General features: G+C 39.5%; 1 protein-coding gene across 1 annotated transcript in view; it reads right to left on the reverse strand.

Moving 5' to 3' along the window:
- LOC126412675 (NAD-dependent protein deacetylase Sirt6) overlaps positions 1-25,927 on the reverse strand; it is a 63,411-nt gene that overhangs the window by 14,621 nt on the left and 22,863 nt on the right. Inside the window, exons 3-4 of the mRNA XM_050082379.1 lie at positions 21,759-21,877; positions 9,237-9,531 (exon numbers count right to left, since the gene is read on the reverse strand). Of these exons, the coding sequence (XP_049938336.1) occupies positions 9,237-9,531; positions 21,759-21,877 (414 nt within the window). The remainder of the gene's footprint in view (positions 1-9,236; positions 9,532-21,758; positions 21,878-25,927) is intronic.

The following is a 25,927-nucleotide window of genomic DNA, read 5'->3' on the forward strand; positions in this document are numbered from 1 at the left end:
TTTCTAAAAATATCAACAGTACTATCACGTAGCTGTGTTAGACACAATGCCAGGATGGTGGTGTGGACAGCACTTATGTCTAGTAGGCAGGAGACCCGGGTTCAAGTCCCAGCCTTGGCACAAATTTTAATTCATTACTTCGGCTTCTATTCTTACCTGTCAAGAATGAACACATGTTCAGCTTGGGGAAACATGTTTGCTCACACACAACTAACTCAACAGTAAATCTATTCTACAGATAGTCGATGAATGCAGAGCATACTTTCAAATGAACCTTCTGTTACTTATGGAGGCTTGCTGAACAGTAATGCCTCCATTTTTTAAGTCTGTTCTGAATACTGGTTGAGGTATTACATGTCATGAATATTACTCAGTCAACTTTCCCACTTCACTGATGCAACTTGCAGCCCTTTGCTGCATGAGGGCTCTGAACTGTAGTGTGTGATATGACAGTGTGTAACATACTTACGTTAGTGCGTGAGAAATAGTGTGTGCAATCCCTCTGAAAACTGACAGAATGAATTAGAAGAGATTGACAGTATTTACATGGCATGCAGTTTGAAAAATTGATAGCACTCTTGATCTCTGGGAGCTGAAATTTAGAACTGACTGCAGCTATTAAAATTCATCCTGTGATACTGATGAAATCTGCAAATTGGATTTGTGGCATTGAATGGGGGCCTTGACTTTATTTTTATCAACCCTAAGCATAGATAACTTCACAACTCAGATGGTCGGTAGTCACTTGGCCATGATTGCATAAATTCAGCACATGTTGAGAAGTCCTGAGATCATTGTGGTCCTGACTTCCTCAGCAAACATCATATGCATAATCTGTTTTAAATTATTTGTCCTGAGGACATGCAGCTATACAGTTTGACTTTTGGATAAAATATTTTGGAGATAACATGGTTCTTACTCAGATCGCCAGTTGAGGACTATGCAGGAGGGTCACCACCAGGGAAAACAAAAGTGGTGTTCTACAAGTTGGAGTGTGGAATGTCATGTGCCTTACCCTTGTGGTGCTGTTGTTCACTGCAGTGGACAGCTGTTAATGTTGCTTCTTTGGCATTTTTAACCAGTTCTGAGGCTGCAAATGCATACATGGCACAGTTCCAGTAGGGAGTATCCACTGGAGTAGACTGCATACATTTGCTGTCTCAGGACTGATTAAAAATGCCAAAGAAGAGACATTAACAGTTGTCCACTGAAGTGGACAACTGCACCACAGGTTAACTGGGCAGATAGGTTAGAGATTCGAAAAGGGATACGGGCACGTCAAAATTTAGACACACTATCTGGTCAAAAGTATTTTGACACCCCTTTGTAATGTGGAATTGACAACTATATATCATGAGAGATAGACCTGCTAGTATAAGAGGAGGTGAGGAGAATGGTGCTGTCAGTGGAAAAAGCAGAAGCAGCAAAATGGGTTGGTCACGAGAGCTCAGTAACTTCGAACATGGCCTAGTCATTGAATGTCACCTGTATAACAAATCCTTCTAAAGCTGCTCAAGTTGAATGTATGTTACACGATCTCACCACGCTATGCCATCAAGACTCATCTGCTAGCCCATGACGTACATTCCAGAATCGTCCGTTAGGAACAGCACCTGCTTCCCTGTAGAGAGTCTGCAACACAGGTGTAAGTTCTGAAGCTCACAGTGCGCCAAATGGCACCCATTGGAAGTACAGTGGCTTACTTAGATTGTGGCCCAAGCTACATTCTTCACTTTGGTAGCTGCACCGTGACGATCATGTACTTGTTCTCTGTGCTTGGATTTATGACTGGACTTTTCTATTCGGATCAACTTTTAAGCAGTGCTTGTACTTTGGTGTCCATAAATAAGTATTGTGGGGTGTTTAACTGTATAGTAGTCACTACACTGGGAGGGGGAGGGGGGGGGGAGGGGGAGAGAGAGAGAGAGAGAGAGAGAGAGAGAGAGAGAGAGAGAGAGAGAGAGAGAAGGTCAGAGCACTGGAAGACCTAAGTCGAAAGAAGGTCCCTGGAGTAGAGGGTGTTCCTGCAAAATAACAGAGATCCTAGGGAGAGCCGGGTATGACAATACTGTTGCATCTGTTGTGCAGGATATGCGTTGCAGGTGAAACACCCTCAGACATCAGGAAATATGTAATAATTCCAATTCCACAAGAGTCAGGTTCTGACAGATGTGATTATCAAATTAACAGTTTAATAAGTCATGACTGGAAAATACTGAAACGAATTTTTCCAGAAGAATGGAAGCATTGGTACACAATGACTTCAGGGAAGATCTGTTTGGGTTTCACAGAAATGTAGGAACAAACAAGGCAATAATGACCATGTGACTTGTCTCAGTAGATAGATTAAAGGCAGGTAAACATATTTTTATTACATTTGCATATGTAGACAAAGATTTTGGTGGAGTTGACTAGACTACAACCTCTGTAACTTTGAAGGTAGCGGGTATAAAATATAGGAAGCAATAGATTATCTATAACTTGTACAAAAACCGGAATGCAGTTTTATGTGTCAAAATACATGAAAGGGAAATAGCAGTTGAGGAAGGATCGAGACACGATTGTTCCCTATCCTAGGCGTATGTTTGAAGTCACTGAGCTCTCCTGACCAAAGCATTTTGCTACTTCTGCTTTTCTAGTGACAACACCATTTATACTAGCAGGTCTATCTCTCATGATATCTAGTTATTCAATCATTAAAAGCTGTGACGGAAACAAAGGAGACATGTGGAAAGGGAATTGAAGCTCAAGGAAAAGAAATAATAAATTGGAGGGTTGTTGATGACAAACTAATTCTGTCAGAGATGGCATAGTACTTATAAGTTAAATGGAATGGATAATGTATTGAAAAGAGGTTATGAGATGAACCTCAACAAAAGTAAAACATGGGGAAGGTTACACGGTCGAATTAAATTAGTCGATTTGAGGAAACTAGATCAGGATATGAGACATTAAAAGTAGTAGGTGAGTTTTGCTACTTGGGAAGCAAAATAATGAATAATGGCGAAAGATGAGAGGATATAAAATGCAAAGTGAAAATGGCAAAGAAAGTATTTCTGTAAAAGAGAACTCTGTTAACACTGAATGTAAATATAAATGTTAGGAAGTCATTTTTGAAGGTATTTGGAGTGTTGCCCTGTATAAAAATGAAGTGTGGACAACAAAAAGAGAATAGAAGCTTTTGAAATTTAGTGCTGTAGACGAATGCTGAATATTAGTTGGGTAGAGAGAATAACTAATGAGGAGGTACTGAACACAGGAATCTCACATCCTGACTAAAAGAAGTTTTTGGTATCCATTTCTCTGAATACTGGGCAGCACAATGTATAATTTCAACTGGGCGCAGGCGGATCTCTTACATTACTTAATCAAAATACTTACAAACTGCTTGGCAGTCCATGATTGCTCCCTTCAAATACATGTGTGATGACTTATGATGGTGCTAAACTTGACTTTTAGGAGCATGTGTCTTAAATGCTACTTTAAAATAAAATAAAAAACAGTGGCATTTACTGTCCTCCACGCAGCTTCAAGTCAGAGCATTTTCAGTTTGGATGCTTTTGATCTCTTTGGCCAGAAAATACAGGACAATGTGCAACACCTGGCTTCTCACACATCTTTTACTGATGTTAATGTCTTATGTGATGAATTTAAAATTTTAGATTATGCTGCACATATTACTCTTTGCCAAGACGCATGTCCAAGTTTTATAGGGCACGCTCTGTCCCTCACGCAATTCATGACAAAGTAGCAACAGAGCTACGTCGCTTGCAAAGCATTTGTGTTTTGCAGCCTATTACTGCAAGTCAGTGGCGTCACCTCTCATTGTAATAAACAAACCTAATGGAGACATTATAGTTTGTGTGGATTTCAAATCTACTTTAAATGTCCTGACCACATTTGACACTTTTCCTCTGCCTCATCCTGAAGATCTCATTGACAAACTTCAATCTCGCACATATTTCTCCAAAACTGATCAGAAGGATGTCTTCCTCCAGATACCAGTGGATGAAGAAACCCAACAGTTTATGGTGATCACTACTCACATTGCCCTCTTTTGTTTTCAACATTTATGTACTGCAGCTCTTCTGCTTCTGCATTATTTCAAAAGTAATTAGAACATCTATTGTGTAAGGTTCCATGTTGTGCCACATATTTGGATGATATTTTCATTTCGGGAACATCGCCTGAGGATCACCTGAAAACCTCAGAAATTTCTTTACTGTTTTGGCTTCAGCTGGTCTTAAATGTAATTGTGACAAGTGTGTATTTTTTGTTCCTGAGTTGGAATATTTAGGCCATGTGATTGATAAATCAGGCATTTGCCCAGCTCAAAAGCATTTGGACACTATTCGTTGGCTACCAGTGCCAAAGAGTGTGACTAAGCTACAGACTGTTTTGCAGAATTTGTCTTATTACATTAAATTCATCCTCAACACAGCTCAAATCCCTGCTCCGCACCATTGCCTTCAGTAGTGCCTTTTCAATGGGCAAGGGAATGTCAATGCACTTTTAAAAAACTTAAGGATGCACTTCTCAGTGACCCATGACTCACGCCTGCCAATCCGGTGAAGCCACTTACCCTTGCAATGGACGCTCCTAATGCTGGCATAGCGGCACTGTTGCCACACAAAGTGGGCTCCTCAGAATGACCCATGTGTTCCCATCCAAGTTACTTACTGGGACTCAATGTAATTACAGCCAGATAGAGAAGGAGGCTCTGGCTATCATCTTTGGTGTGTCTAAATTTCACCAGTATCTCTACGGAAGACGGTTTATTGTAATCACTGACCACAAGCCATTGACTTCTTTGTTTCATCTGTCCAAGAATATACTGGACTGCACAGCTCAGAAACTTCAACATTGGGCATTGAGTCTTCCAATTATAATAATGATATTGTCTATAGGCCTACCACTAAGCATGAAAACGCAGATACATTTTCACACCTGCCAGTAAGTGAAGACCTAGTTTTTGATTAATTGAAAAATTATTGTTGTCAACTGGATTAGTCTGAACTCAAAACATTGCAATTCTTCCTGATCGATGTTCAGATCGTTGCTTCAGCCACTGCATGCGACCTGCAACTGAAATGGCTTTCTAAATTCATCCAACGTGGATGGCCAACCCACAGTTTGGAGATCACAGATCATGTTGTTTGCCGTTACTTTTGGCAACGTCAGGCATAGTCAATACCGTAAGGCATTATTCTGGTTCACTCACCAAATGGACATACTCAAGTCTTAGTTTCTCATGAGTGTCAAGCTTCTGTTTTATGCCAGCTCCACATGGGACATTGGGGTCTGGTCAAGACCAAACAGCTCACTCGCAACACCGTAATTGATTTGGAGTTGATAAGCAGATTAAATGCATCACTTTGCACTTTGACCTCATCCTACTGCTCCATGGGAATGTATTCATGTTAAATTTTGTGGACCATTCCAGAATGCGAGATGGCCGACTATAGTGGACGCATACAGTAGATTTCCATTCTCTGTCCCTATGCACTCCACAAGATCAATGAGCACCCTTCGTGCACTTGAGACTATTTTTTGTTAGATGGATTACCAAAAGTGATTGTTTCTGACAATGGACCTGAAGTCACTTTGGTAGAATTTCAACAGTTTTGTTCCCTCAATGGAATCAAGTAATTGACTAAGACGCCTTTTTCACCATAAAGCAATGGGGAAGCATGTTTCCTAATGGCAAGCCCACAGAGCTTCTACATGGATGTCCTTGTGGTATTATTTTGAGTTTATTGCATCCCCGAACTATGCCATATCCTCAGCAGTTTCACACAAAGTCTACAGAGTTTGACAAGGTGTACTTCCACGTATACAATCAGCGATGTGCCTGGGAACCGAGCACTGTGGTCATCGTTCATGGTTGGGCACATTACAACATCGCATCGGCTTCTGGTCGCATCTGTCGTCGGCACCAGAACCAGTTGAGGCCCCACTCTTATGAAGATTATGGTGATACTGCTGTGAGATTTCCTTACACAGATTACAGCCAATCGCCATTCTGGCCTTTAACAGTTCACTCAGTCGACCTTAGGGCTTCAAGGCATATCCTCCAGCCTGCCCCCCCCCCCCCCCCCTCCTCCAGGGTGCAGTCACCACCAACGTCTCCACTGCTGGCCCACATGAAAGTGGACGCACTGTTGCCAGACGACACAGCCCCCATGGACCTGGACACGTAGACTATATCTCCGTTGCCAACTACCTCCAATAACCTACAGGGACACCTAGCCTCCTGGCGCCCCACAAGACCTGCCATGGGTGTGCACCCTGCTGATGGTTTCCCAGTGGATGTTTCCTCAAGTTCACATGACGAATGTCGGTGTGCGGGCCGGCGGTCACCATCCACCACAGTTCCACTGCCAGTTTCCTCATCTACATCTGGCAGCAGTGTTCCCTGCCCTCCCACCCCCACCCCTCCCCACCAACATTCTCCACATAGTTCTCCTATGATAGTGCTTTGATTTGGGGAGGGAGGCGTATGGTGACAGTACTCACAACTTCAGAGAGTACCACACCACAATTAATAAGTTGCACTTGAAACACTCGTAGTGCAGCAGCTGAATGGGTTGGCAGTATAAACTATACCGAGGTCCACCAGGGGCCGGAGCTGCCAAAACATGGGCATCACATGTGTGGATAGCAATTGGTCTATGCTGAGTTGTGTACAATCTCCAGTTACCGACAAGTCTACAAGCTGCAGTGTTCATCCATCATCTTCGAGACTTAGACCTCGTAGTCGTCCAGCTTTGGATTCTACATGGGCATCACTTAGTCACAGTGAAAGGACTTTAATATTTTAGAGGACTTATTATTAAACATCTAATTGTGCTGGACGTTTCACAAGAGGTATCATTTAAGTTGAGTATTTCTTCATATTAAATAAATATCATTTTATTACTAATTGTTGGGAATTTTTCTGATTGAAGATAATCTATGCTGTCTTCCTACATTCCCTGCACAGAATGTTCTCCAAGCCAATAGTGAACATCTGTGGCTTCGTAATAAGGCGCATTATCAGCCATAAAAATTTCATAGTTATTTGGGAACATGACGTCCAGGACTGGCTGTAAATAATCTCCAAGGTTGTTTCTGATAACATATCCGCCCTGAAACTATCCTGGCCAACAGCCGTTATTTGCTGGACACCAAGGCAATATGGCAGCATATCAGCACCTTTTCCAACGTGGACATCGATTTCATGATTCACTGACATACTTCTGTAATTACTTACACTAATGCAGTGGATAGTCTTGAAGACTGTTTTATCTAGTGGCCACTGAACTCGGCTGCCTTTTCTTCATATGTTGAAGACAGTAGTGATGGCACCATGCTGACATGCGATTGCATGACTCATGAAGTCTTCCTTGGCCTTCCTGGATACTGTTGCTGTAGTATCACCAAAGATGCAAGATGCACCAGGGTGACTCATTCCTCACTTCCTGCCCATGACTCATTGGTTCTTCATAGAGTGCACACACTTACAATATTTGTACTCTGCAATGCTTACACTGCTGCAGATTCAAGTGCAGAAAAAAAACACACTATATGTAGCACACAGATGACGACCAGTCAGGCAATACATCAGTCTGTTCAGATGATTAAGGAATCTTAATCGCTTCCTGACGTGAGGGAGGAAATTGTGTGTTGTTCTGCCTGTGTTGGAAATGTATTTCGTTTTTCCATAATTGTAAAATGATATAATTATATAATTTTTTGTACTCATCTCAGTTCCAAGTATCCTATGTATTTCTGTTCCCAAGACTTATCTCTCATCAATACACGACTCCTCTTTTCTCAATGTTCAGGTTTAATGAGCATATTTCCAAAATTAGCAACAATGCATCATAAAGGTTGCACAAAAGGTGCATGTCAATATCAGTAACACTCTTGACTTAAGCTTCACAATCTTTAATTCATGGACCCATATTCTCACACTATATCTACAAGTGACACAAATTATACTGATGGTATGGCCTGATTGTTTTCAAATTAAAACTGTCTATTTACAATTTACAATTTTGTGCATCATCTTAGACTTGTTTCTATGCCTATATGACGTGTGAGGTTATGATGTTTACCTAGGGATACATCTAGATATCTTATTACCATTCTTATTCTAGTTTTTACATTGTTTAATTTTATTTTAAGATTTCTTGATAGGTACTATTTTAGCAGTAAATACACTATGAAAGATCCTTCAAGTTCATGAAATTCATTACTACACTTGTCTTCTATAATTCTCCTTGAGTCACTACTTACGGCAAAAAAACACACTACTGTATCTGCAAAAGCAATCAGTCCACTTATGTAACTGCTGTCAAAGCTAGCATATTTGCAGCATCTTTTAAATCTCTTGCCTGATTTGACAGGTCTGACCACAATTTAATGACATACCCTTACTGTGGTTCTTGACTGTTCTAATTCTGCCCATGTTAAAATCACAACAGCTTTGAGTTTCAAAAGCAGCTGCTCCTTCTTTGCAATTGGAAAATAAGTCACAATTACTACTGCCAGTTCAGCAACCTTCCCATACAAGCAAAAAGTGATTCCCAATATCCCACACAAAAAAAGCATTGGTATTCTTGTCACTGTCAAACATTTCTACTCTGTGATGGTTTCCGCACTTTTCTACTATGAGAATATTTGATTTAATAATAATCATCATCATCATCATTATATTTTATTTAACAACAAAATATAACAATTCTTACTTTTGGCCAAATTTTATTAACAAAGAACAACTTGCTATTGATTTTTATTTAATTTGAGAAACCCATACACACAATTTATGACAACGCTTAGTTAATAAATATTTTTTAAAGGAAGATTTTGTTTGTTGTCAGTGTTTCAACTGGTATGAAGCAGAGACTGAGATTAGATTAACTTATTTGCTACAGAGTTGTATAGAGAACAGAATCTTCAAACTAGAATAAAGTAGTGCATCAGTTATTTCATTTCTTCTAAATTGAAGTACCATTTGTAACAGTTCTTTTGCAAAATATTAACTATGTTACTACAAACGTTATCACCTCACAGTTATTGAAAATGATAGATATCACCACTAATACTACATAAAAATATCACACATATAACACCAGAAACAGATAAGGGGCCAATGACTATCAAGGCAATTTAAACTGTCAGCACTTCTATTAAACTTTGATAAATTTCTAAATTTAAAGCAACCTCAGGTGTTTATGAAACAACAACCTTACCAAGAGTGATAGTCAGCGAGTGCCAACTCGTCATCTGGCAGGCCATGCTCCCAATCAAGAATTGTGTCACGCATTTGTCCACGACAAATGCGCCCACCTCTTCCCCATTTGCAATCCCTTCCAGACTTCTTCTGGCCTACAGTAGCACTAGGGGCAGCAAGGACAACCTGACGTTCACATCTATCACATCGTTCCACAAAGACATTTCCATGTAGCTCAGATATGTGGGAACGTGGCAAACCCGATCGCATGTGTAGCCCATCAATATTCTGGCTCACCACGTATGATATCTTCCCTGTGGAGAAAGATCAGCATATTTTCACTATAGTGCATTTATGCATGCTGGAAAAAAGAGGAAAAAAAGAAAATGAAGCAGACAAATTCTAAAAATAATCTTCAGAGAACTTATCTACATCACAGCAGCCTTTCAGACCATGATGGGTAATTCTATAGGACACACAATATTTGTACAAGAGCAGGCAAGATGATACACACAATGGTGTCAACATCTTAAAAATAAGCAGGATCTCAAATAACAGAAAACTATGGTTTTATCCTAAGGTGATATGTAACTAGTGAAGCCTCTGGTTGGAAAAACACACTGTCATTAGTGGCTCATTGCTGTATTCCTGGGCAAACACTGATAAAACTTAGCTGCGGCAAAGCTTTTATAATACAAATGATAACAGAACCCAACACACAAAACAGAGTGACATCTCGAATAAAATAATAGCCTGGACATACATGAACTGCAAGCTCAACTGCTGGCTATAGCACATATACAGGACAACACAGTCCAAAACGAAACTGCAACCACACAAGGATAGCAAAAATTTAACACTAGGCAATAGTTTGAGGTCTACTGATGAAAGCATGCCAGTCAAGATGCAGAAAGCAAAATCAGATCACCCAGAAAGTAAAGACACTTTGACTGTCAAAATTTTAACAGTAAATTGCAGTATAATTTGTGAGAAAGGTCTTACATTTACAGCATTCCGGGAAAGTACTCATGCTGAAATTATTCTCAGAACTGAGTGCTGGCTGAAACCTGAGGTAGAAAACTCATATATATTTAGCAAGCCATGGAATGTATCCTGAACAGACAGATTAGATGCCATAGGAGGGCAATTGACAAAAATATTGTGTCTATTGAAGTCAAAATTAAGTCAGACTGTAAAGTTAACTAGATGCGAGTAAGAGGCCTAGGTGAACTGGAGTCAATTAACGGATGTTTTTACTGGCCACCCAACTCTGCCATTACAGTTTTAGAATCATTCAATGATAGAATAATTTAATGAAAGTCTACACTCAGTAGCACAGAAATACCCAGATAGTGCAGTATTAGTTGGAAGCAACTTTAACCTACTGGGTATAGAATTGCTGTCTATGGGTTTACTGCAGGTGGTACAGATGGACGATTTGTGAAATAGTTTTGAACACATTTTCCGAAAACTGTTTTGAGCAGCTAGTTCAACAGCCCACATGCAATGGAAATATTTCAGACCTTGTAGCTGCAAACAGGCCTGACCTTGCCAACAGTGTCAGTATAGAGACAGAGATTAGCGATCATGGTATCATTGGAACAAGAAATCCGTAAGACTACTCGTATAAGTATTTTTGCTAGAAAGAGCAGATAAGCAATTGTTAATATCCCACTTAGACCATGAATTTACATCATTTACTTACAATACGAGGAATTATGGGCAAAGTTTAAACAGATTGTAAATTGTGCTCTGGGATGTGTGTGCCCAGTAAGTGGATTAAGGACAGAAGAGACCCACTTTGGTCTAACAACAAAATTTCGAAAATGATGCTGAAGCAACAACTGTTGCAACCTAGCTTCAAAAGAGAACTCTCAAATGACAATAGGCAAAAGTTAGTAGAAATTAATGTATCTTTGAGAAGACTGATGCGTGAAGCATGCAACAACTATCACCATACCTTAGCAAAGGATCTAGCTGAGAACCAGAGAAAATCTGGTCCCACATAAAATTGTTAAGTGTGTTGAAGGCTTGTATCCATTCACTCGATAACCAATCTGCTGTGGCAGTAGAAGAGAGCAAAAGGAAAGATGAAGTTTTAAATTTTGCATTTAAGAAATCATTCATGCAGGAGAATCATACACACACACTGCCATTTGACCATTGCACAGACTCCCATATTGAGGACACAGTAATAGGGATAGAGAAGCAACTGAAAGCGTTGAAAACAAATAAATCACCAGGTCTGGATAAAATACCAATTCAGTTTTACAGAGAGTACTCTATGGCGTTTGCCCCTTACGTAGCTTGCATTTATCATGAATTTAGTGCTCAGTGCAAGGTCCCAATTGACAGAAAAAAGTGCAGATGTTCCTGTATATAAAAAGGGTAAAAGAACGAACCTAGAAAATTGCAGACCAATATCCTTAACATTGGTTCCCAGCAGAATTCTTGAATATATTCTTACATTTTCTTGGGATGGAAGAGCTTCCGTCCACAAATCAGCACGGATTTAGAAAGTGCTATTCATGTGAAATTCAGCTTGCCATTTTCTCACACGGTATACTGCACTCTGTGGATGAAGGGCAACAGGCATATTCCAGATTCCTAGATTTCCAGAGAGCATTTGCCATGGTGCCCCACTGCAGACTCTTTATGAAGATGCAATGTGGATTAGGTTCTCAGATATATGAGTGGCTCTAAGGCTTCTTAAATAATGAACCCAGATATGTTATCCTCAACATCAAGTGTTCATCAGAGACAAGGGTATCATCAGGAGTACCCCAGGGAAATGTGATACAACTGCTCTTATTCCCTACATACTTAAAATATCTGGCAGGCAGGGTGAGGAGCAATCTTTGTCTGTGTCTGCTGATGATGTTGCAGTGTATGGGAAGGTGTCATTGTTGAGTGACTGTAGGAGATACAAGGTGACTTAGACAAAATTTCTAATTGGTGTGATGAATGGGAGCTTGCTCTGAATGCAGAAAGATGTTGGTTAATGCAGATGTGTAGGAAAAATAATCTCGCAATGTTCAAATACAGCATCACTAGTGTTGACACAGCCACGTTGATTAAACATGTTTGTAATGTTGCAAATTGATATAAAATGGAATGAGCACATCAGGATGTTAGTAGGTAAAGCGAATGATTGATTTCAGTTTATTGGAAAAATTTTAGGAAAGTGTAGCTCTCTATAAAGCAGACTAAGTATAGAGCACTAGAGCAACCCATTCTTGAGTATTGCTAGAGTGTTTGAGATCCCAAGCAGATCAGATTAAAGGAAGTCATCAATACAATCCAAAGGTTTGTAACTGATAGTTTCGTTAAACCCATGATACTATGGTAATGCTTCGCAAACTAAAATGGGAATACCTGGAGGCTTTTCATTAAACAACATTGAGAAAATTTAGAGAACTGGCAGCTGAAGCTGACTGTAGTACGATTAAACTGCCACCAATATACATTTCATGGAAGAACCACGAAGATAAGAGAAATGAGACACTCTTTCCCCTCATTTCATTGACACATGGAACAGGAAAGGAAATGACTCTTAGTGGTACAAGGTACCCTCACCATGCACAATAAGGTGGCTTGCAGAATATGTCCGGATGGTTATAAAGTGCAACTGTTCATGGAGGTCCAGCCTTGACTGTAATTATCGTATGGCAGCAAAACTTGGCAGATATGCTAATGTATGAATATGAACCAATTTCCGCTGGACAAAAACTTTAGTTTCAATTGTGGCGACCAGCTGCATATCTAGCACTGTACACTGTTTATATGATGGTATGATGTCCACGTTGTCAACTGACAAGCCATAATGTGGATGAGCAATGTAGCTATCAACAAGACAGACCATGCACTGTACATGAAACTGTATTTATGTGAATGGCAGCAATTACAGTGCTGCATTGAGATAGTATCACCAATTGAAAGGTCTAGGGAGGGGCTAAATGTCATTCAACGATTTAAAGAAGATGATAATGAAATTCAAAAACGTACGTGAGCTTGGTGTGGCACCTGGAGGAGGAAGGCATCCAATTCTGGTGGAAGTTACCGACGAGGTTGCTGTAGCTGACTATGAAGCATGTGCCCCAGACAGAGCTAGTGTTTGCACAGTGTCACAAGAACTGTCCATCCCATTGTCAACAGGACATAAAGTTTTACAGTCTATTTTACAATGGTAGCCATACAAGACCCAAATGGTGCAGTAACTGAAAACTCATGATCCACAGCAACATTCTGAATTTGCTCTTCGGTTTCTGGCAGGGACTGAAGTTGATGGCATGTGGCCAGGCAATATTCTATGGAGTTATCTGGCATGTTTTACACTACAGGGTGCAGAGAATACACATAACTGTTGGATTTAGGGTACTGTTGAACCATGTATTAAGCATGAAGAGCCACTACCCTCAACTTATGTGACTGTGTGGTGTGGATTCACAAGCACCTTTATTCTTGTCTGTTCTTTGAAGACACCCAGAGGGCCTGCCAGGTGCACCATGACATCTGCATGTTATTGAGACCTTGGGAAGCATGTGATTCCTGCTTTCTAAGAACACAACTGTGTGGAAACCACTGTTTTCATGCAAAATAGGGCAATTACTCATGTTGCTCACCCAGTGAAAAACCTACTTAATGCAACCTTCCATGAACGTATTACCTCCACAGGTTTTCCAGATGCAAGGCCTGCAAGATCATTTGAACTAAATCCACATGAAATTTGGCTCTGGGGATATCTAAAAGAAGATGGTTACCAGGGACATGTTTTGGTCTCTACCTGATATGAAGGCCAGTATTCAGTAATACATTGCTTAGATTCCACTGGAACTGCTGGAAGCAACTGCTGATCACACTGTTTTGCAGATGCAGCATTTCGTCAATGTCTCTGGCACTCATATTCAGCAAATTGTGTAAGTGGAAGGTAATAATAATATCAACATTATGCCTTTCTCAGTTATTTGACACTTTCTGCCCATGTTCCATTCCTAATTCATGATATTTGAAAACATTTCTATACATTTTTTTTGCATTCACAGTGCCAGATTTGCACCTGGTGATGAAAATTGGAACCATTTTTTTTCTGATGTAAGTCAGTTCCACATTAATCCACTACAATATCTACCAAGTTTCACTGCCATATGATAATTACTTCCCAAGCTGGACTTCTACGAGTAGCTGCACTTTAATTATAACCACCCAGTACGTACATGTAGATGCAGATGTGCTTGAGGATGAAGGAAGGTTATGATTTAATGTCCCATTGATGATGAGCCAATATGATAAATGGATGTAAGTAACATACAGAGTAGGATGGGTAAGAAAACTGGCTCCCCCCTCCCCCACCACCAAAGGAACAATCCCAACATTTACCCCAACCATGGAAACCTACATGTGGATGATCTGAGGGATATCTGAACAATTTTTCTACTGAATGTGCTTCCAATGCCTTAACGTGGTAACAGGTTGACACACACACATTTACAGTTATATAAATACTCAGCAAATTGCTGTATAGCAGCAGAGGGTACATCAAGTCATTATTTATCTCTCACTTCCTTATTCCACTGATGAATAGACTTTGGGAAAAATGACTGTATCCCAATATAGACACCATAATCTCTCTTCAGTTGTTCTTGTGTTTCTTCTGCTAAATATAAAATGGAGAGCTGAGAAGAGTAAAGTGCTCAAATATTGCTTCTCTAAATGTTTATAACAGCCTTCCGTGAAAACATCCATAGTCTTCCTTTAAAGAATTGCCATGTAGCATCACTGAGGATCTATGTAGCATTCTTGTTTTGGCTGAAATGATGGGTACAAATCTAGCAGTATGTCTCTGCATTCCTTTGGTCCCTCTTTTTAATATAACCTGAACATTTTGCAAATTTAAGGCAAGCTACTAGTCACTAAAATCTTGCACATATGACAGCTGCCCCACCACCACCACCCACAACACAACACACCATGGGGGAAGAGGGGGCCTCTGGTAGACCCACAATTAAACAACTTTGGGTAATTGTCACATATCACCTACAATAAGTCCTTAAAAATACTAAATACTTCTCAATACTTGTCATCTGAATTCATCTTCCCCTCCCCCAAACTGGCAACCCCCATAGATCCACCTTTTACCTGCTTTCAACATTAACCTCATTCATCTCCTTACTGGCACCAAAGTTCATGTCCAGTCACTCACAGACAAGACTGGAACTGTAGTTGAGGGTAGCAAAGAAAAGCAAAAATGCTCAACTCTGTTTACAAATGTTCTTTTATGAAAAGGAAACCAGGAGTACTGCTCCATCTTAATCATCATACCACTGAAAAGGTACATATTATAGCCTGCATCACCTAGGAAGGCATTTCCGCACATAGAGGCAGAGCGATAAGGAAGTGTGGAGGGGATGAAGTCTGTGCATGTGTGGCGGCAGAGGGCACTCAAACAAAAGTCCGCTTTGCCGGACTGTGTTACTACAGACAACAATCAGGTTCATTTTCTTATGGTACATCGTATTATATGCTCAAATCTACGAGGGGAATAATACATTTTAAAACGGATTTCAATCAACTGCCTACATGAGGAAGTCTTTCTTCATGTCTCTATGTTGCATTTACTGCTCCACAGCTACAGCAAGTGACGTTGGAAGGTGAGACCAGCTGACACGCCTTTGTACAGACGTCAAGTGCAATTTTTCTCAAATCAATGATTATCTAATGGCAAGATCATGAAAACTGGTTGCTATAATAGTCGTTTATTGCAATTTGATTTGTATTGTAAAAATGTAATACGCAATAAAATTAACTTCACATTCAAACTAAAATCATTACATTTGCTTGACAACTGCTTTTACTCTACGTATTTTTTTTTTTTTTTTTATGTGTATAGTGCTAATATGGGGTACGTTTGACTGTAGTTAAATGTAAATCATTGTACATAAAAAAGAATTACAGGTAGCAAAGACTAGTTAAAAAGACAATCATTAAAACTGTCACTATGTTGTTGTTTTGCTGTCAATGGGCACTGTGAGTGTGAACAAACTCTTTCGACATTACAGCGAGAGGCCACATACATGATCAACTGAACAAGCAAATAATTAACCATCTTCTGTGAATAACTTGAGGGAATGCTGACCGATAACACTGAAAACCACCAATATCTCGACTTGTTGGAATATTGGAGTTTTTGACAAATTTATCTGGACACATTCTAGCGAGTAATTAGAGCATACGACATGCTGGGAAACGCTTAACTCCTCCTTGGGCAATATGTTGAACATTACAGTCTGCAAACTTCATAGGATACAAATTCCTAATTAATTAAGTCCAAGAAGTTCTCATATACTATGTATACAGTTGATATGTTGACAAACAGTTTTCAAATCATGAGTCTTTAAAACCTAGAAATATTATTACTTTACTTTGTTCCAATGTCTATATAGTGATATCATTGTCACTGCTCTCTGAGTCCATGTTCTAACCATCCGATTCTAAATTTAAGATGATAGGTTCAAGGCTTATATTCATCTTCACTTCATTGTCAAAGTCTTCTTTCTGTAGCTTTTCAGCGTGCCGCACACAGTATGCCCACACTGAAGGAGGGATGTTTATTGCTTCATGCAAATTAATTCAGTGTCTTATCTCGAATGTTTTGTTTTTCCCCCTCACATTGCCCTTAACCTGCAGCCAAATTAACTCTGTAGGATTATACTGACAACGAAACATGTGTAAATACAAAACTGTGAGACCACATTCACGTGCAAGGAAGTCAACTTTGTATTTTCTATTGCGTGACTTGCAGAAATTAACAAGCTGCACCAGTTAGGCAAGAGTCTGGCTTATATTGCGTGGAATATCTTTATTTTTAAAACAGACTACAATACCAGCTTTCCTAATGTTTTTACTCCGTGTTTTCTTGCTAACAGCTGAATGATAACTGTCATAGTAATTACAATGACCGACTTCGAGACAAGATCTGGCACGAACTGTTCAGTGAACCACTTTCTGAAACTGAAAACTTTCGTTTCTGAATGGTAGTCACTGCTGGTTTCCTTACAACTAATAAAAATTAACTCTCAAGAACGAAACCAGAAGAAAAGCCAGCATGAAGAATAAGTATCCCAGAGCCTTTTCCTATGGGAGCTTTAAAGTTGCTAGTACCAGCACTCATTTTCCAGCAGGTATTTATGGAATTATTCTGATTCGCTCACGTTTCATCTAATGCCTTCTCTTGTACAGCGCATCTTTATAAGAGTTGTTGTTCGTGCCTCACCTATGTGACTTCTTTCAATTAAAAACACTCTTCTTACCATATTTGAAACCAATGTCTTTTTAGATTCTTTGCACTGACGAAATGCTACCATTCACGCATAACTGTAACAAGTGTGTGTGGTGTCGGTTATTCACTGCTTACGTAGTCCTACATTTCAAACAAGGAGCAGTTTACAATATTGTAGTCAGAACCATTCATTCGAGATGCAAGTTTCTTGTGATTTCAGTGTTTTCCAAAAGACACAAAACCAAATTTTGCTGAAGTTTCTACAGCTCTGACACTTTTATTTATTATTCTCTGTACAGGTCTTTTGCCAACACATGGGCCTGAGGTTCTAATTGCTTCTTCAAAATAACAAAAACAGAAGTCCCAGTTTCAGATTCACGTGTGAAAAAGTTATAAACGCAGTAAATAAACTTCCCCGCCTGCTTGTGAAGCACTTAATTTTAATCACCGTCACAAGACATTTATTTGTATATCATACTAAAACATTTATAGAGACACAATCACAGCTATACTGTTACACGAAAGTAACATCGACATCTGAATGAATAATTCGGTCAGTCTGTTAAAGCTGCATTGTTGCAAAACACAGCAACAGCCCAGTGTGCGGCAGAGGGATTCTTGCAGTCTAGTTGTAGCTCATAGCCAGCCATTCTGAAAGAGAATGATTCTTATTGGATGCTAGCAGTTAATGGATGGGGGATGCACATAGTGGCTGAAAATAGGCTGTCTTCCTACATGATGTTAACTACAGTGTCAGTGGCATTGAGAAACAGCTGAAATTGTTAAAATTGAACAAAGCCCCAGACCCAGATGGAATCCCCATCAGATTCTATACCCAATTTGCAACTGTGTTAGCCCCTCTGTTAACTATAATCTAACATAGATCTATCAAACAAAGAAACTGTGCTTACTAGTTGGAAGAAAGCACAGATCACACCTATCTATAAGAGGAGTAGGAGAAGGAGAAGTGATCCCCAAAACTGCCATCCAATATCCTTGACACAGATTTGTTGTAGAATCTTAGAACACATTCTGAGCTCAAACACAATGAGGTATCTTGAATAGAACAACCGCCTCCATGGATTTCGAAAACATAGATCATGTGAAACCCAACTCACACCTTTCTCACAAGACATCTGAAAGCCATGAATCATGGCAATAAGGTAGACACAATATTCTCGATTTCTGAAAAGCATTGGACTCAGCACCACACCTGCACTTATTATCAAATGCACGATCACATGGTGTACATAGACACAGGGGCGGCAAGTTATCTTGGACATCCCATGGAACTGTGTTGGATCCCTTGCTGTTCATGTTGTATATTAGTCATCGTGTGGACAATATTAACAGTAAACTCAGACGGTGCAGTTACCTACAGTGAAGTACAGTCTGAACGAAGATATAAAAACATTCAGTTACACCTTGGTAAGATTTCACAGTGGTTCAATTACTGGCAGCTTGCTCTAAATGACTAAAAATGTAAAACTGTGCACTTCACAAAATGAAAAACAAAGTGTCCTATGATATAATATTAGTGAGTCACAGCTGGAATCTGTAAACTCATAAAAATATTTAGGGGCCGCTTGGTAGGGACATTAAGTGGAAAGATGAAATATGTTCAGTTATGGTTAAAGCAGGTAGCTGACTTTGGTTTATTGCAATGCAATCAGCCTAGAAACGAGACTGCTTACAAATCACTCATGTAACCAGCCTAGAGTATTTCTCAAGTGCAAGGGACCTGTACCACACAGGACTAGCAGGAGATATTGAACATATACAGTGAAGGGCAGCACAAAAGGTAGCAGGTTTGTCTGACCCATGTGAGAGTGTCAACGAAATGCTGGTATAGTGGGACATAACCTCTGCCGTGCACTTCACATTGGTTCACAGAGTATAGGTGTAGATGCAGATGCAGATGTAGATATAGCTGGTTACAATGTTTCCCGAGGGAGATCCTCTGCCTTAACTGACCAGCACTTCCAATTAATTGTCTGTCTACTCTCATCACTTTCTCCACTGCCTCTCCTCAGTTCCTACCCCTATTAACACCAGACTTGTTACTTGTCACTGTGCTTGCTTTGTCCCTGTACACCAATGTGTCACATTCCCATGGCCAGCACTTCCTCTATAAGAACCCTGCTGATACCAAACCCACCTGTCTAATCCTTCTGATTAAGTAAATTTGACCCATTATTATTTCTTTTGTTTGAAGGCCAAGTTTACAAACAAATCTGTGGCACTGCAACAGATGCTTACAGGACACCGTTCTACACTAACTTGTTTCTGGGCTGCCTAGAGGAATCTTCTCAGCACCAAAAACCCTTGTCTGGTGTAGATTAACCGACTCCATGATCTCAATCTATGATAAAGAGAGCTCAGTTCTTTCTTCCACAACCTCCCAATTTAGCAACCAACCTTCCTGGATGCTGATTTCCATCTCTCAGATGACCTCCATAAAAAGCTCCGTTTATATCAAACGGACTGAGTATGAGTGGTACCTCCATTTTTTATCAGTCACCTGTTCTCTGTTAATAGATAAGAGAAGAAAAATCTGCAGTGGGAAGTGGGATTTAACAAACTATGCTGATGACATTGTCCAAGCCTTTACAGAAAGACAATATGTTGACTAATTTCCTGCACCATTTCTTCCATTGTCCAAAGTAGTATTTCATCACTTGTACAACCTATGAAATATCTTCATCATTACGCCACTGTCAAACCTGCGCCACCTGTGAAAGACTCAGATGCAATACCTGCCCTATGCAATCACACACTACCTTCTATCCCAGTCCAGCAACAGGCATTTCCCGTCAGCCACTTTATATACCAGTGTGCTGAAGTTACTGTGCAACATATTACAGGGGAATGACAAATAACAAGCTGTCTACTACAAGCATGAATGGCCTCTGCCAAACTTTGTGTAACTGCATACTTTACCACCCAGTTACTGAGCAAGCTGAATACCACAACACCAGACGTTGCTTCAGTAGCCATACAATAACCCCCACCCCCAAGCCTCAGAGTAGATGGGAACTGTTCCGCCAACAAATTACTTGCTCTCATACATTCCCTGGCCTAACCTCCACTAGCCCCTTATCTCTCTCTCTCTCTCTCTCTCTCTCTCTCTCTCTCTCTCTCTCTGTGTGTGTGTGTGTGTGTGTGTGTGTGTGTGTGTGGGGGGGGGGGGGGGGCAGCACTTAAAGTAGAAACAAATTGGTAGCTTGAAAGCTAGTAATATCTCTATGCTATCATATTTTTCTATATGCTAAACTTAGTTACAAGTGAGTGTTTGCCTGTCCTCATTTTATTGTTTCATTCGTGAAATATCTATTATTGAAGAATGAAATTAGTTAGACATTTTCAATATACTTGTATTTTGAACATGAATCTGTATCCTTTTTTTTTACAACCAGTGTTTGTCTAATTGTGCCGTCTCAATACATCTCTTCTAATATATAAGAAATTATCAGCCTCGATTGCGGTAATGATACCGACATTTACCTACATTTCAGCCCAAGTAATTGAGCCTTCTTCATAAGATAAACCTGATTCTATGATATGTCTACGAGGGCATGGTCTAAAAATAAAACTAAAACAGCCTGAATAGGCGTAGTCACATTTTAAAATTGCGGTACATAAGTACTAAGTCACCACCATGACCAATTACTTGGGCTGAAACCTAGGTAAAAGTTGGTATTGTTACTGCAATCGAGGCTGATAATTTCTTACATATTAGATTATCATGATTGCTGACTGGACTCCAATGTTGAAAGTACTAACATCTCCTTCTCATGGATTGATTTAAAGCTTCAGCAATTTACCATCTTATTTTATTTCTCTATCCTCAATGGTGCTCGGTGACTCTCCTGATACCATTCAGTTTATTTTATTTGTATTCTGACAAACCATTTTATTTAATAATGTAAAATAACAGAATCCCAGGTTGCATCATAAATAATAATAATAATAATAATAATAATAATAATAATAAAAAATGTGACATTGATATGGAAAAGAAATACTGTTCTTATCTGAACTTAATGAGCAAATCACAACCACTACAAATGCAAAAAGAAGTATTTACACAGTACGTAACACATTTTAAATCACATGTAAATGGTTAAATTGGTGAATTTTATTAAACATGTACATCAGCAGTCAATTAATAAATTTCCATTTACAAAATATTTTTAGAATAAATAAATTTATAAAACAGAAGGTAGTCTGCATGCAAGGACTAAATGTATTTGGTATATACACCACCTGCCTCTGCTAACTTCACAAGTGCCATATGAGTCTTAGTTGGTATGGCATCTTTGAAAGAGATATCTTTCTCAGGCTTCAGACCTTTTGCTTCCATTGTCCACACTCCCTTAGGCCCCCTATAATAGCAAATAGTCAACTTATATTAAAAGTTCTATGTATCTTAAATAAATGAAGGAAGAGAATGGGATGGATGCACAAGAGTAGTAGAGCTATCTGTTGTGAAGTCACAGTACAACTGTATCAAGATATTAGCAAAAGGATTATGATGTACCAGTTGCCCAAATGTGTGATTTATTTAATTTAAAAACACAACATGTTTTGGGAAGACATGACCACATTTTCACTGACTGGGCATAATGGCATAATATTTTCTTTCAGTAACTTCATAATGGGATCATGTCTTTCCAAAACATGTCATGTTTTTAAAATAAATGAATCACACATTTGGAAAACTTGTGCATCATAGCATCTGTACTGAGAGTAGTAGAGAACTGAACAAAAGCGAAATGTCACAAAGTACAGAAATATTTTTAATGATTCAAGATATCTGTGTTTATTTCATTGAATTTGAATAAAAAATTATGTATGAAGTAAAATACAGTATTCCAGGAATGAGAAACCTTATGCTTTCTAACATCTGATATTTTAATTCATCTTATCACATCTTTCTTCATTTCCATTAAAGAAACACCATATATACAATTCTTCGCTCCCAGGCAGATGATAAGCTGAACTAATACTGCCATGCTGATAATACGGAAAATCACTAAAATTATTTAATTGGATAGATGCTGAGGCTATGAGCACCAGCAGAAATGCAACCATCCATGCTGAGGTAGACAAATAAAGTGGGTCTAACTGCTCTAAATCTATACACTGAGCAGCACAGCTTTGTCATGGATAATGTCAACTCATCATCAAATGTTGCATGTGCTGGTCCTCATTAGTCAGTCACAAAAGTTGCTCATATTTTTTGCAGCCCATGGAAGTAACAACTCAACTGCTTTCTGCCACAGTCAAATGGTTTCAAATAATATAATGAAATGAGTTTGAGCACAAAGTTGCACGACAGTTAAACTAAGGCCCCGCCATGAGATTTCAAGCATAAAAGCACCTTCCCCTACATCAAAACATGCCAGAAACTACTGTCTACAATCTGTCTTGTGTTTGTAAACCATCATCACCAGTTTTGTAAAGGCCTCGTCGCTACTGCTGTGGAGGCCAAGTTTGTGAAATAGCTTCTGGAGCAGTACATCGTTAACACAATTTCTCCCTGCCACTATTACACAGCTGTGCCCCAGGGGCAGGTAACATGATAGGAGAACAGAGGTTCTAGGACCCTCCAACAAATTAATAACAAAGTCACACAAGTGAGTTAAAAAGGTTTACTTATCTTTGTGACTTGCTGAATGATTAAGTCTGTAACACTGCCCCTCAATGGCTAAGTGCAAATAATCATAGGCCATTGTCACAGTACGTAGCAAATGCAATTTATAACGACTGCCTCGTCACTTCTAAGAGTTCACTAAAAGATGATCCCTATCTAAGTCAGCCCTGGACGATGATCTATAACCAAGAGGGCACGAACTGCTTTTCTATCTTCTGAGTAGGCTTCTCTCTGCCGTCATACAGTCACTGGGGGATTGTACTTAGGTGGCAATTGGCCAAGGCGAAGTCGATATCTTCATCCTCAGTGCTGCTAGAACTCTTGCAAGTGGTGAGTCTATGGCACTGGCATTGGCTCGCATCTTTGTGACTGTGGTGCTTTTGACCTGGCCATGTCTTGTTTAAATGACACAGTATGTTTATTATGTGACTCATGGCTCAGCACACTGAATATCCAGCTCTGACGAGGTCCATAATACTGTCACTGATGTAGGATTTTTGTTTTCATCATAATAGTTGGTAGTCAAGGGTGACACACACACACACACACACACACACACACACACACACACACACACACAGAGAGAGAGAGAGAGAGAGAGAGAGAGAGAGAGAGCGCAGATGTCACTTACTGACTTGCACACTAGAATGCATTATGTATGTCACTTTCTGAGCAAGAAACTTGGCACACAGAAAAAAGCCCTCCTGGCTTGCAGTTGCTGTTTTAATAATAATAATTATTAATATTAATAATAATAATTAATAATAATAATAATAATAATAATAATAATTATTATTATTATTATAGTCCATAATAAGTTGACACTCTTCGTCATTGTCATTTTTTGTACATTTACAAAATGAATATAAATATTCATTTACATAATGAATATAAACATTAAGTAGCACATTATATACTATTATGTAAACATTTACCACCATTAACATACTGCAGCATATAAAAGCAGAACTGTCAGTAATGGAGTTCAAAAATCTTTGAGAGTGTGTAAGCATTCTTCAATTAACAACTGTTTCAATTTGCCTTTAAAAAGATTTCCACGTAGTTGCTTTATACCATGTGGCAATCTGTTATAGAATTGTCTTCCAGTTTCAAGGAGACTGCAATCTGTAGCCCTTTTATTACTAAGTATCCTATGATAATCACATCTCATTTGTGTGTTGTGATTATGAACTATTCATTAGACCTAGTTGATCATTCTCTTTTACAAACTTAATAGTCTTATGGACATACAATGAATACACAGTCAGTAAATTATAATTTTTAAAGTACCGGGTGATCAAAAAGTCAGTATAAATTTGAAAACTTAATAAACCACGGAATAATGCAGATAGAGAGGTAAAAATCGACACACATGCTTGGAATGACATGGGGTTTTAATAGAATCAAAAAAAGAAACAAAGTTCACAAAATGTCCGACAGATGGCACTGGACAGCAAAACATCAGTAACTGCGCATGACAATCGTGTATAAAAGGAGCTGTAATTAGAGAGAGAATCAGATGCGCCAGCAGTCGCAGCATTTTGATCTTACCTGACAAAGCGCTTTAAGTGAAGCTGTATTATCAGAATGGGGAATGTGCTAGTTCAGCATTACAATCTTATCACCATAGGAAGGGGATTCGAATGGGTAAAGGTCCATTGACAAATGCGGCTGTGGCGAGAATGATTTCGAAGTTCGAAGTCACGGGTTGTTTAGACGATAGGCCCCGTAGTGGCCGACCAAGCACAAGGCGTAATGCTGCTGAGACAGTTCAGGAAGAAATGGAGACTGTAGCGGGTTCGTCTATGCACAGGGAAGTCAGCGCTTGTGCAGTCGCACCGGCATTCCATACACTACTGTTTGGTTGGCACTGAGGCGTACCCTCTGATGCTATCCGTACAAAATCCATCGGCATCATGAACTGTTACCTGTCGATTTAGTGAAGCGGAGGGCATTTGCCGTGTGGTCGTTTCAAAAGATGGCGGAAGATGACGATTGGTTGAGTAACGTGTTGTGGATTGACGAAGCTCATTTCACACTCCGAGGGTCTGTCAACACCCGCAACTGCAGAATTTGGGCTACCAAAAATCGTGGAAACTCCATTGCACGACGAGAAAGTCACGGTATGGGTTGGATTTACCACATCTACCGTTATCGGGCCTTTTTTCTTCGAGGAAATGCGTGATTCTGGTTTTGTAACTGCTACTGTGACGGGTGAGATGTATGCCGATATGTTACAGAATCGCATCATCCCCAGCCTGGCTGATAAACATCTGATGGAAGGTACAATGTTTATGCAGGATGGCACTCCACCCCATATTGCTAGATGTGTGAAAGATATCTTGCACATGTCGTTTGGTGATGATCGTGTGCTCAGCCGCCACTTTTGTCATGGTTGGCCTCCCAGGTTCTCAGACCTCAGTCCGTGCGATTATTGGCTTTGGGGCTACCTGAAGTCGCAAGTGTATCGTGATCGACCGACATCTCTAGAGATGCTGAAAGACAACATCCGACGCCAATGCCTCACCATAACTCCGGACATGCTTTACAGTGCTGTTCACAACATTATTCCTCGACTACAGCTATTGTTGAGGAATGATGGTGGACATATTGAGCATTTCCTGTAAAGAACATCATCTTTGCTTTGTCTTACTTTGTTATGCTAATTATTGCTATTCTGATCAGATGAAGTGCCATCTGTTGGACATTTTTTGAACTTTTGTATTTTTTGGTTCTAATAAAACCCCATGTCATTCCAAGCATGTGTGTAAATTTGTAT

Source organism: Schistocerca serialis, chromosome 7, assembly GCF_023864345.2.
Source record: "Schistocerca serialis cubense isolate TAMUIC-IGC-003099 chromosome 7, iqSchSeri2.2, whole genome shotgun sequence".
Classification (NCBI taxonomy): domain Eukaryota; kingdom Metazoa; phylum Arthropoda; class Insecta; order Orthoptera; family Acrididae; genus Schistocerca; species Schistocerca serialis.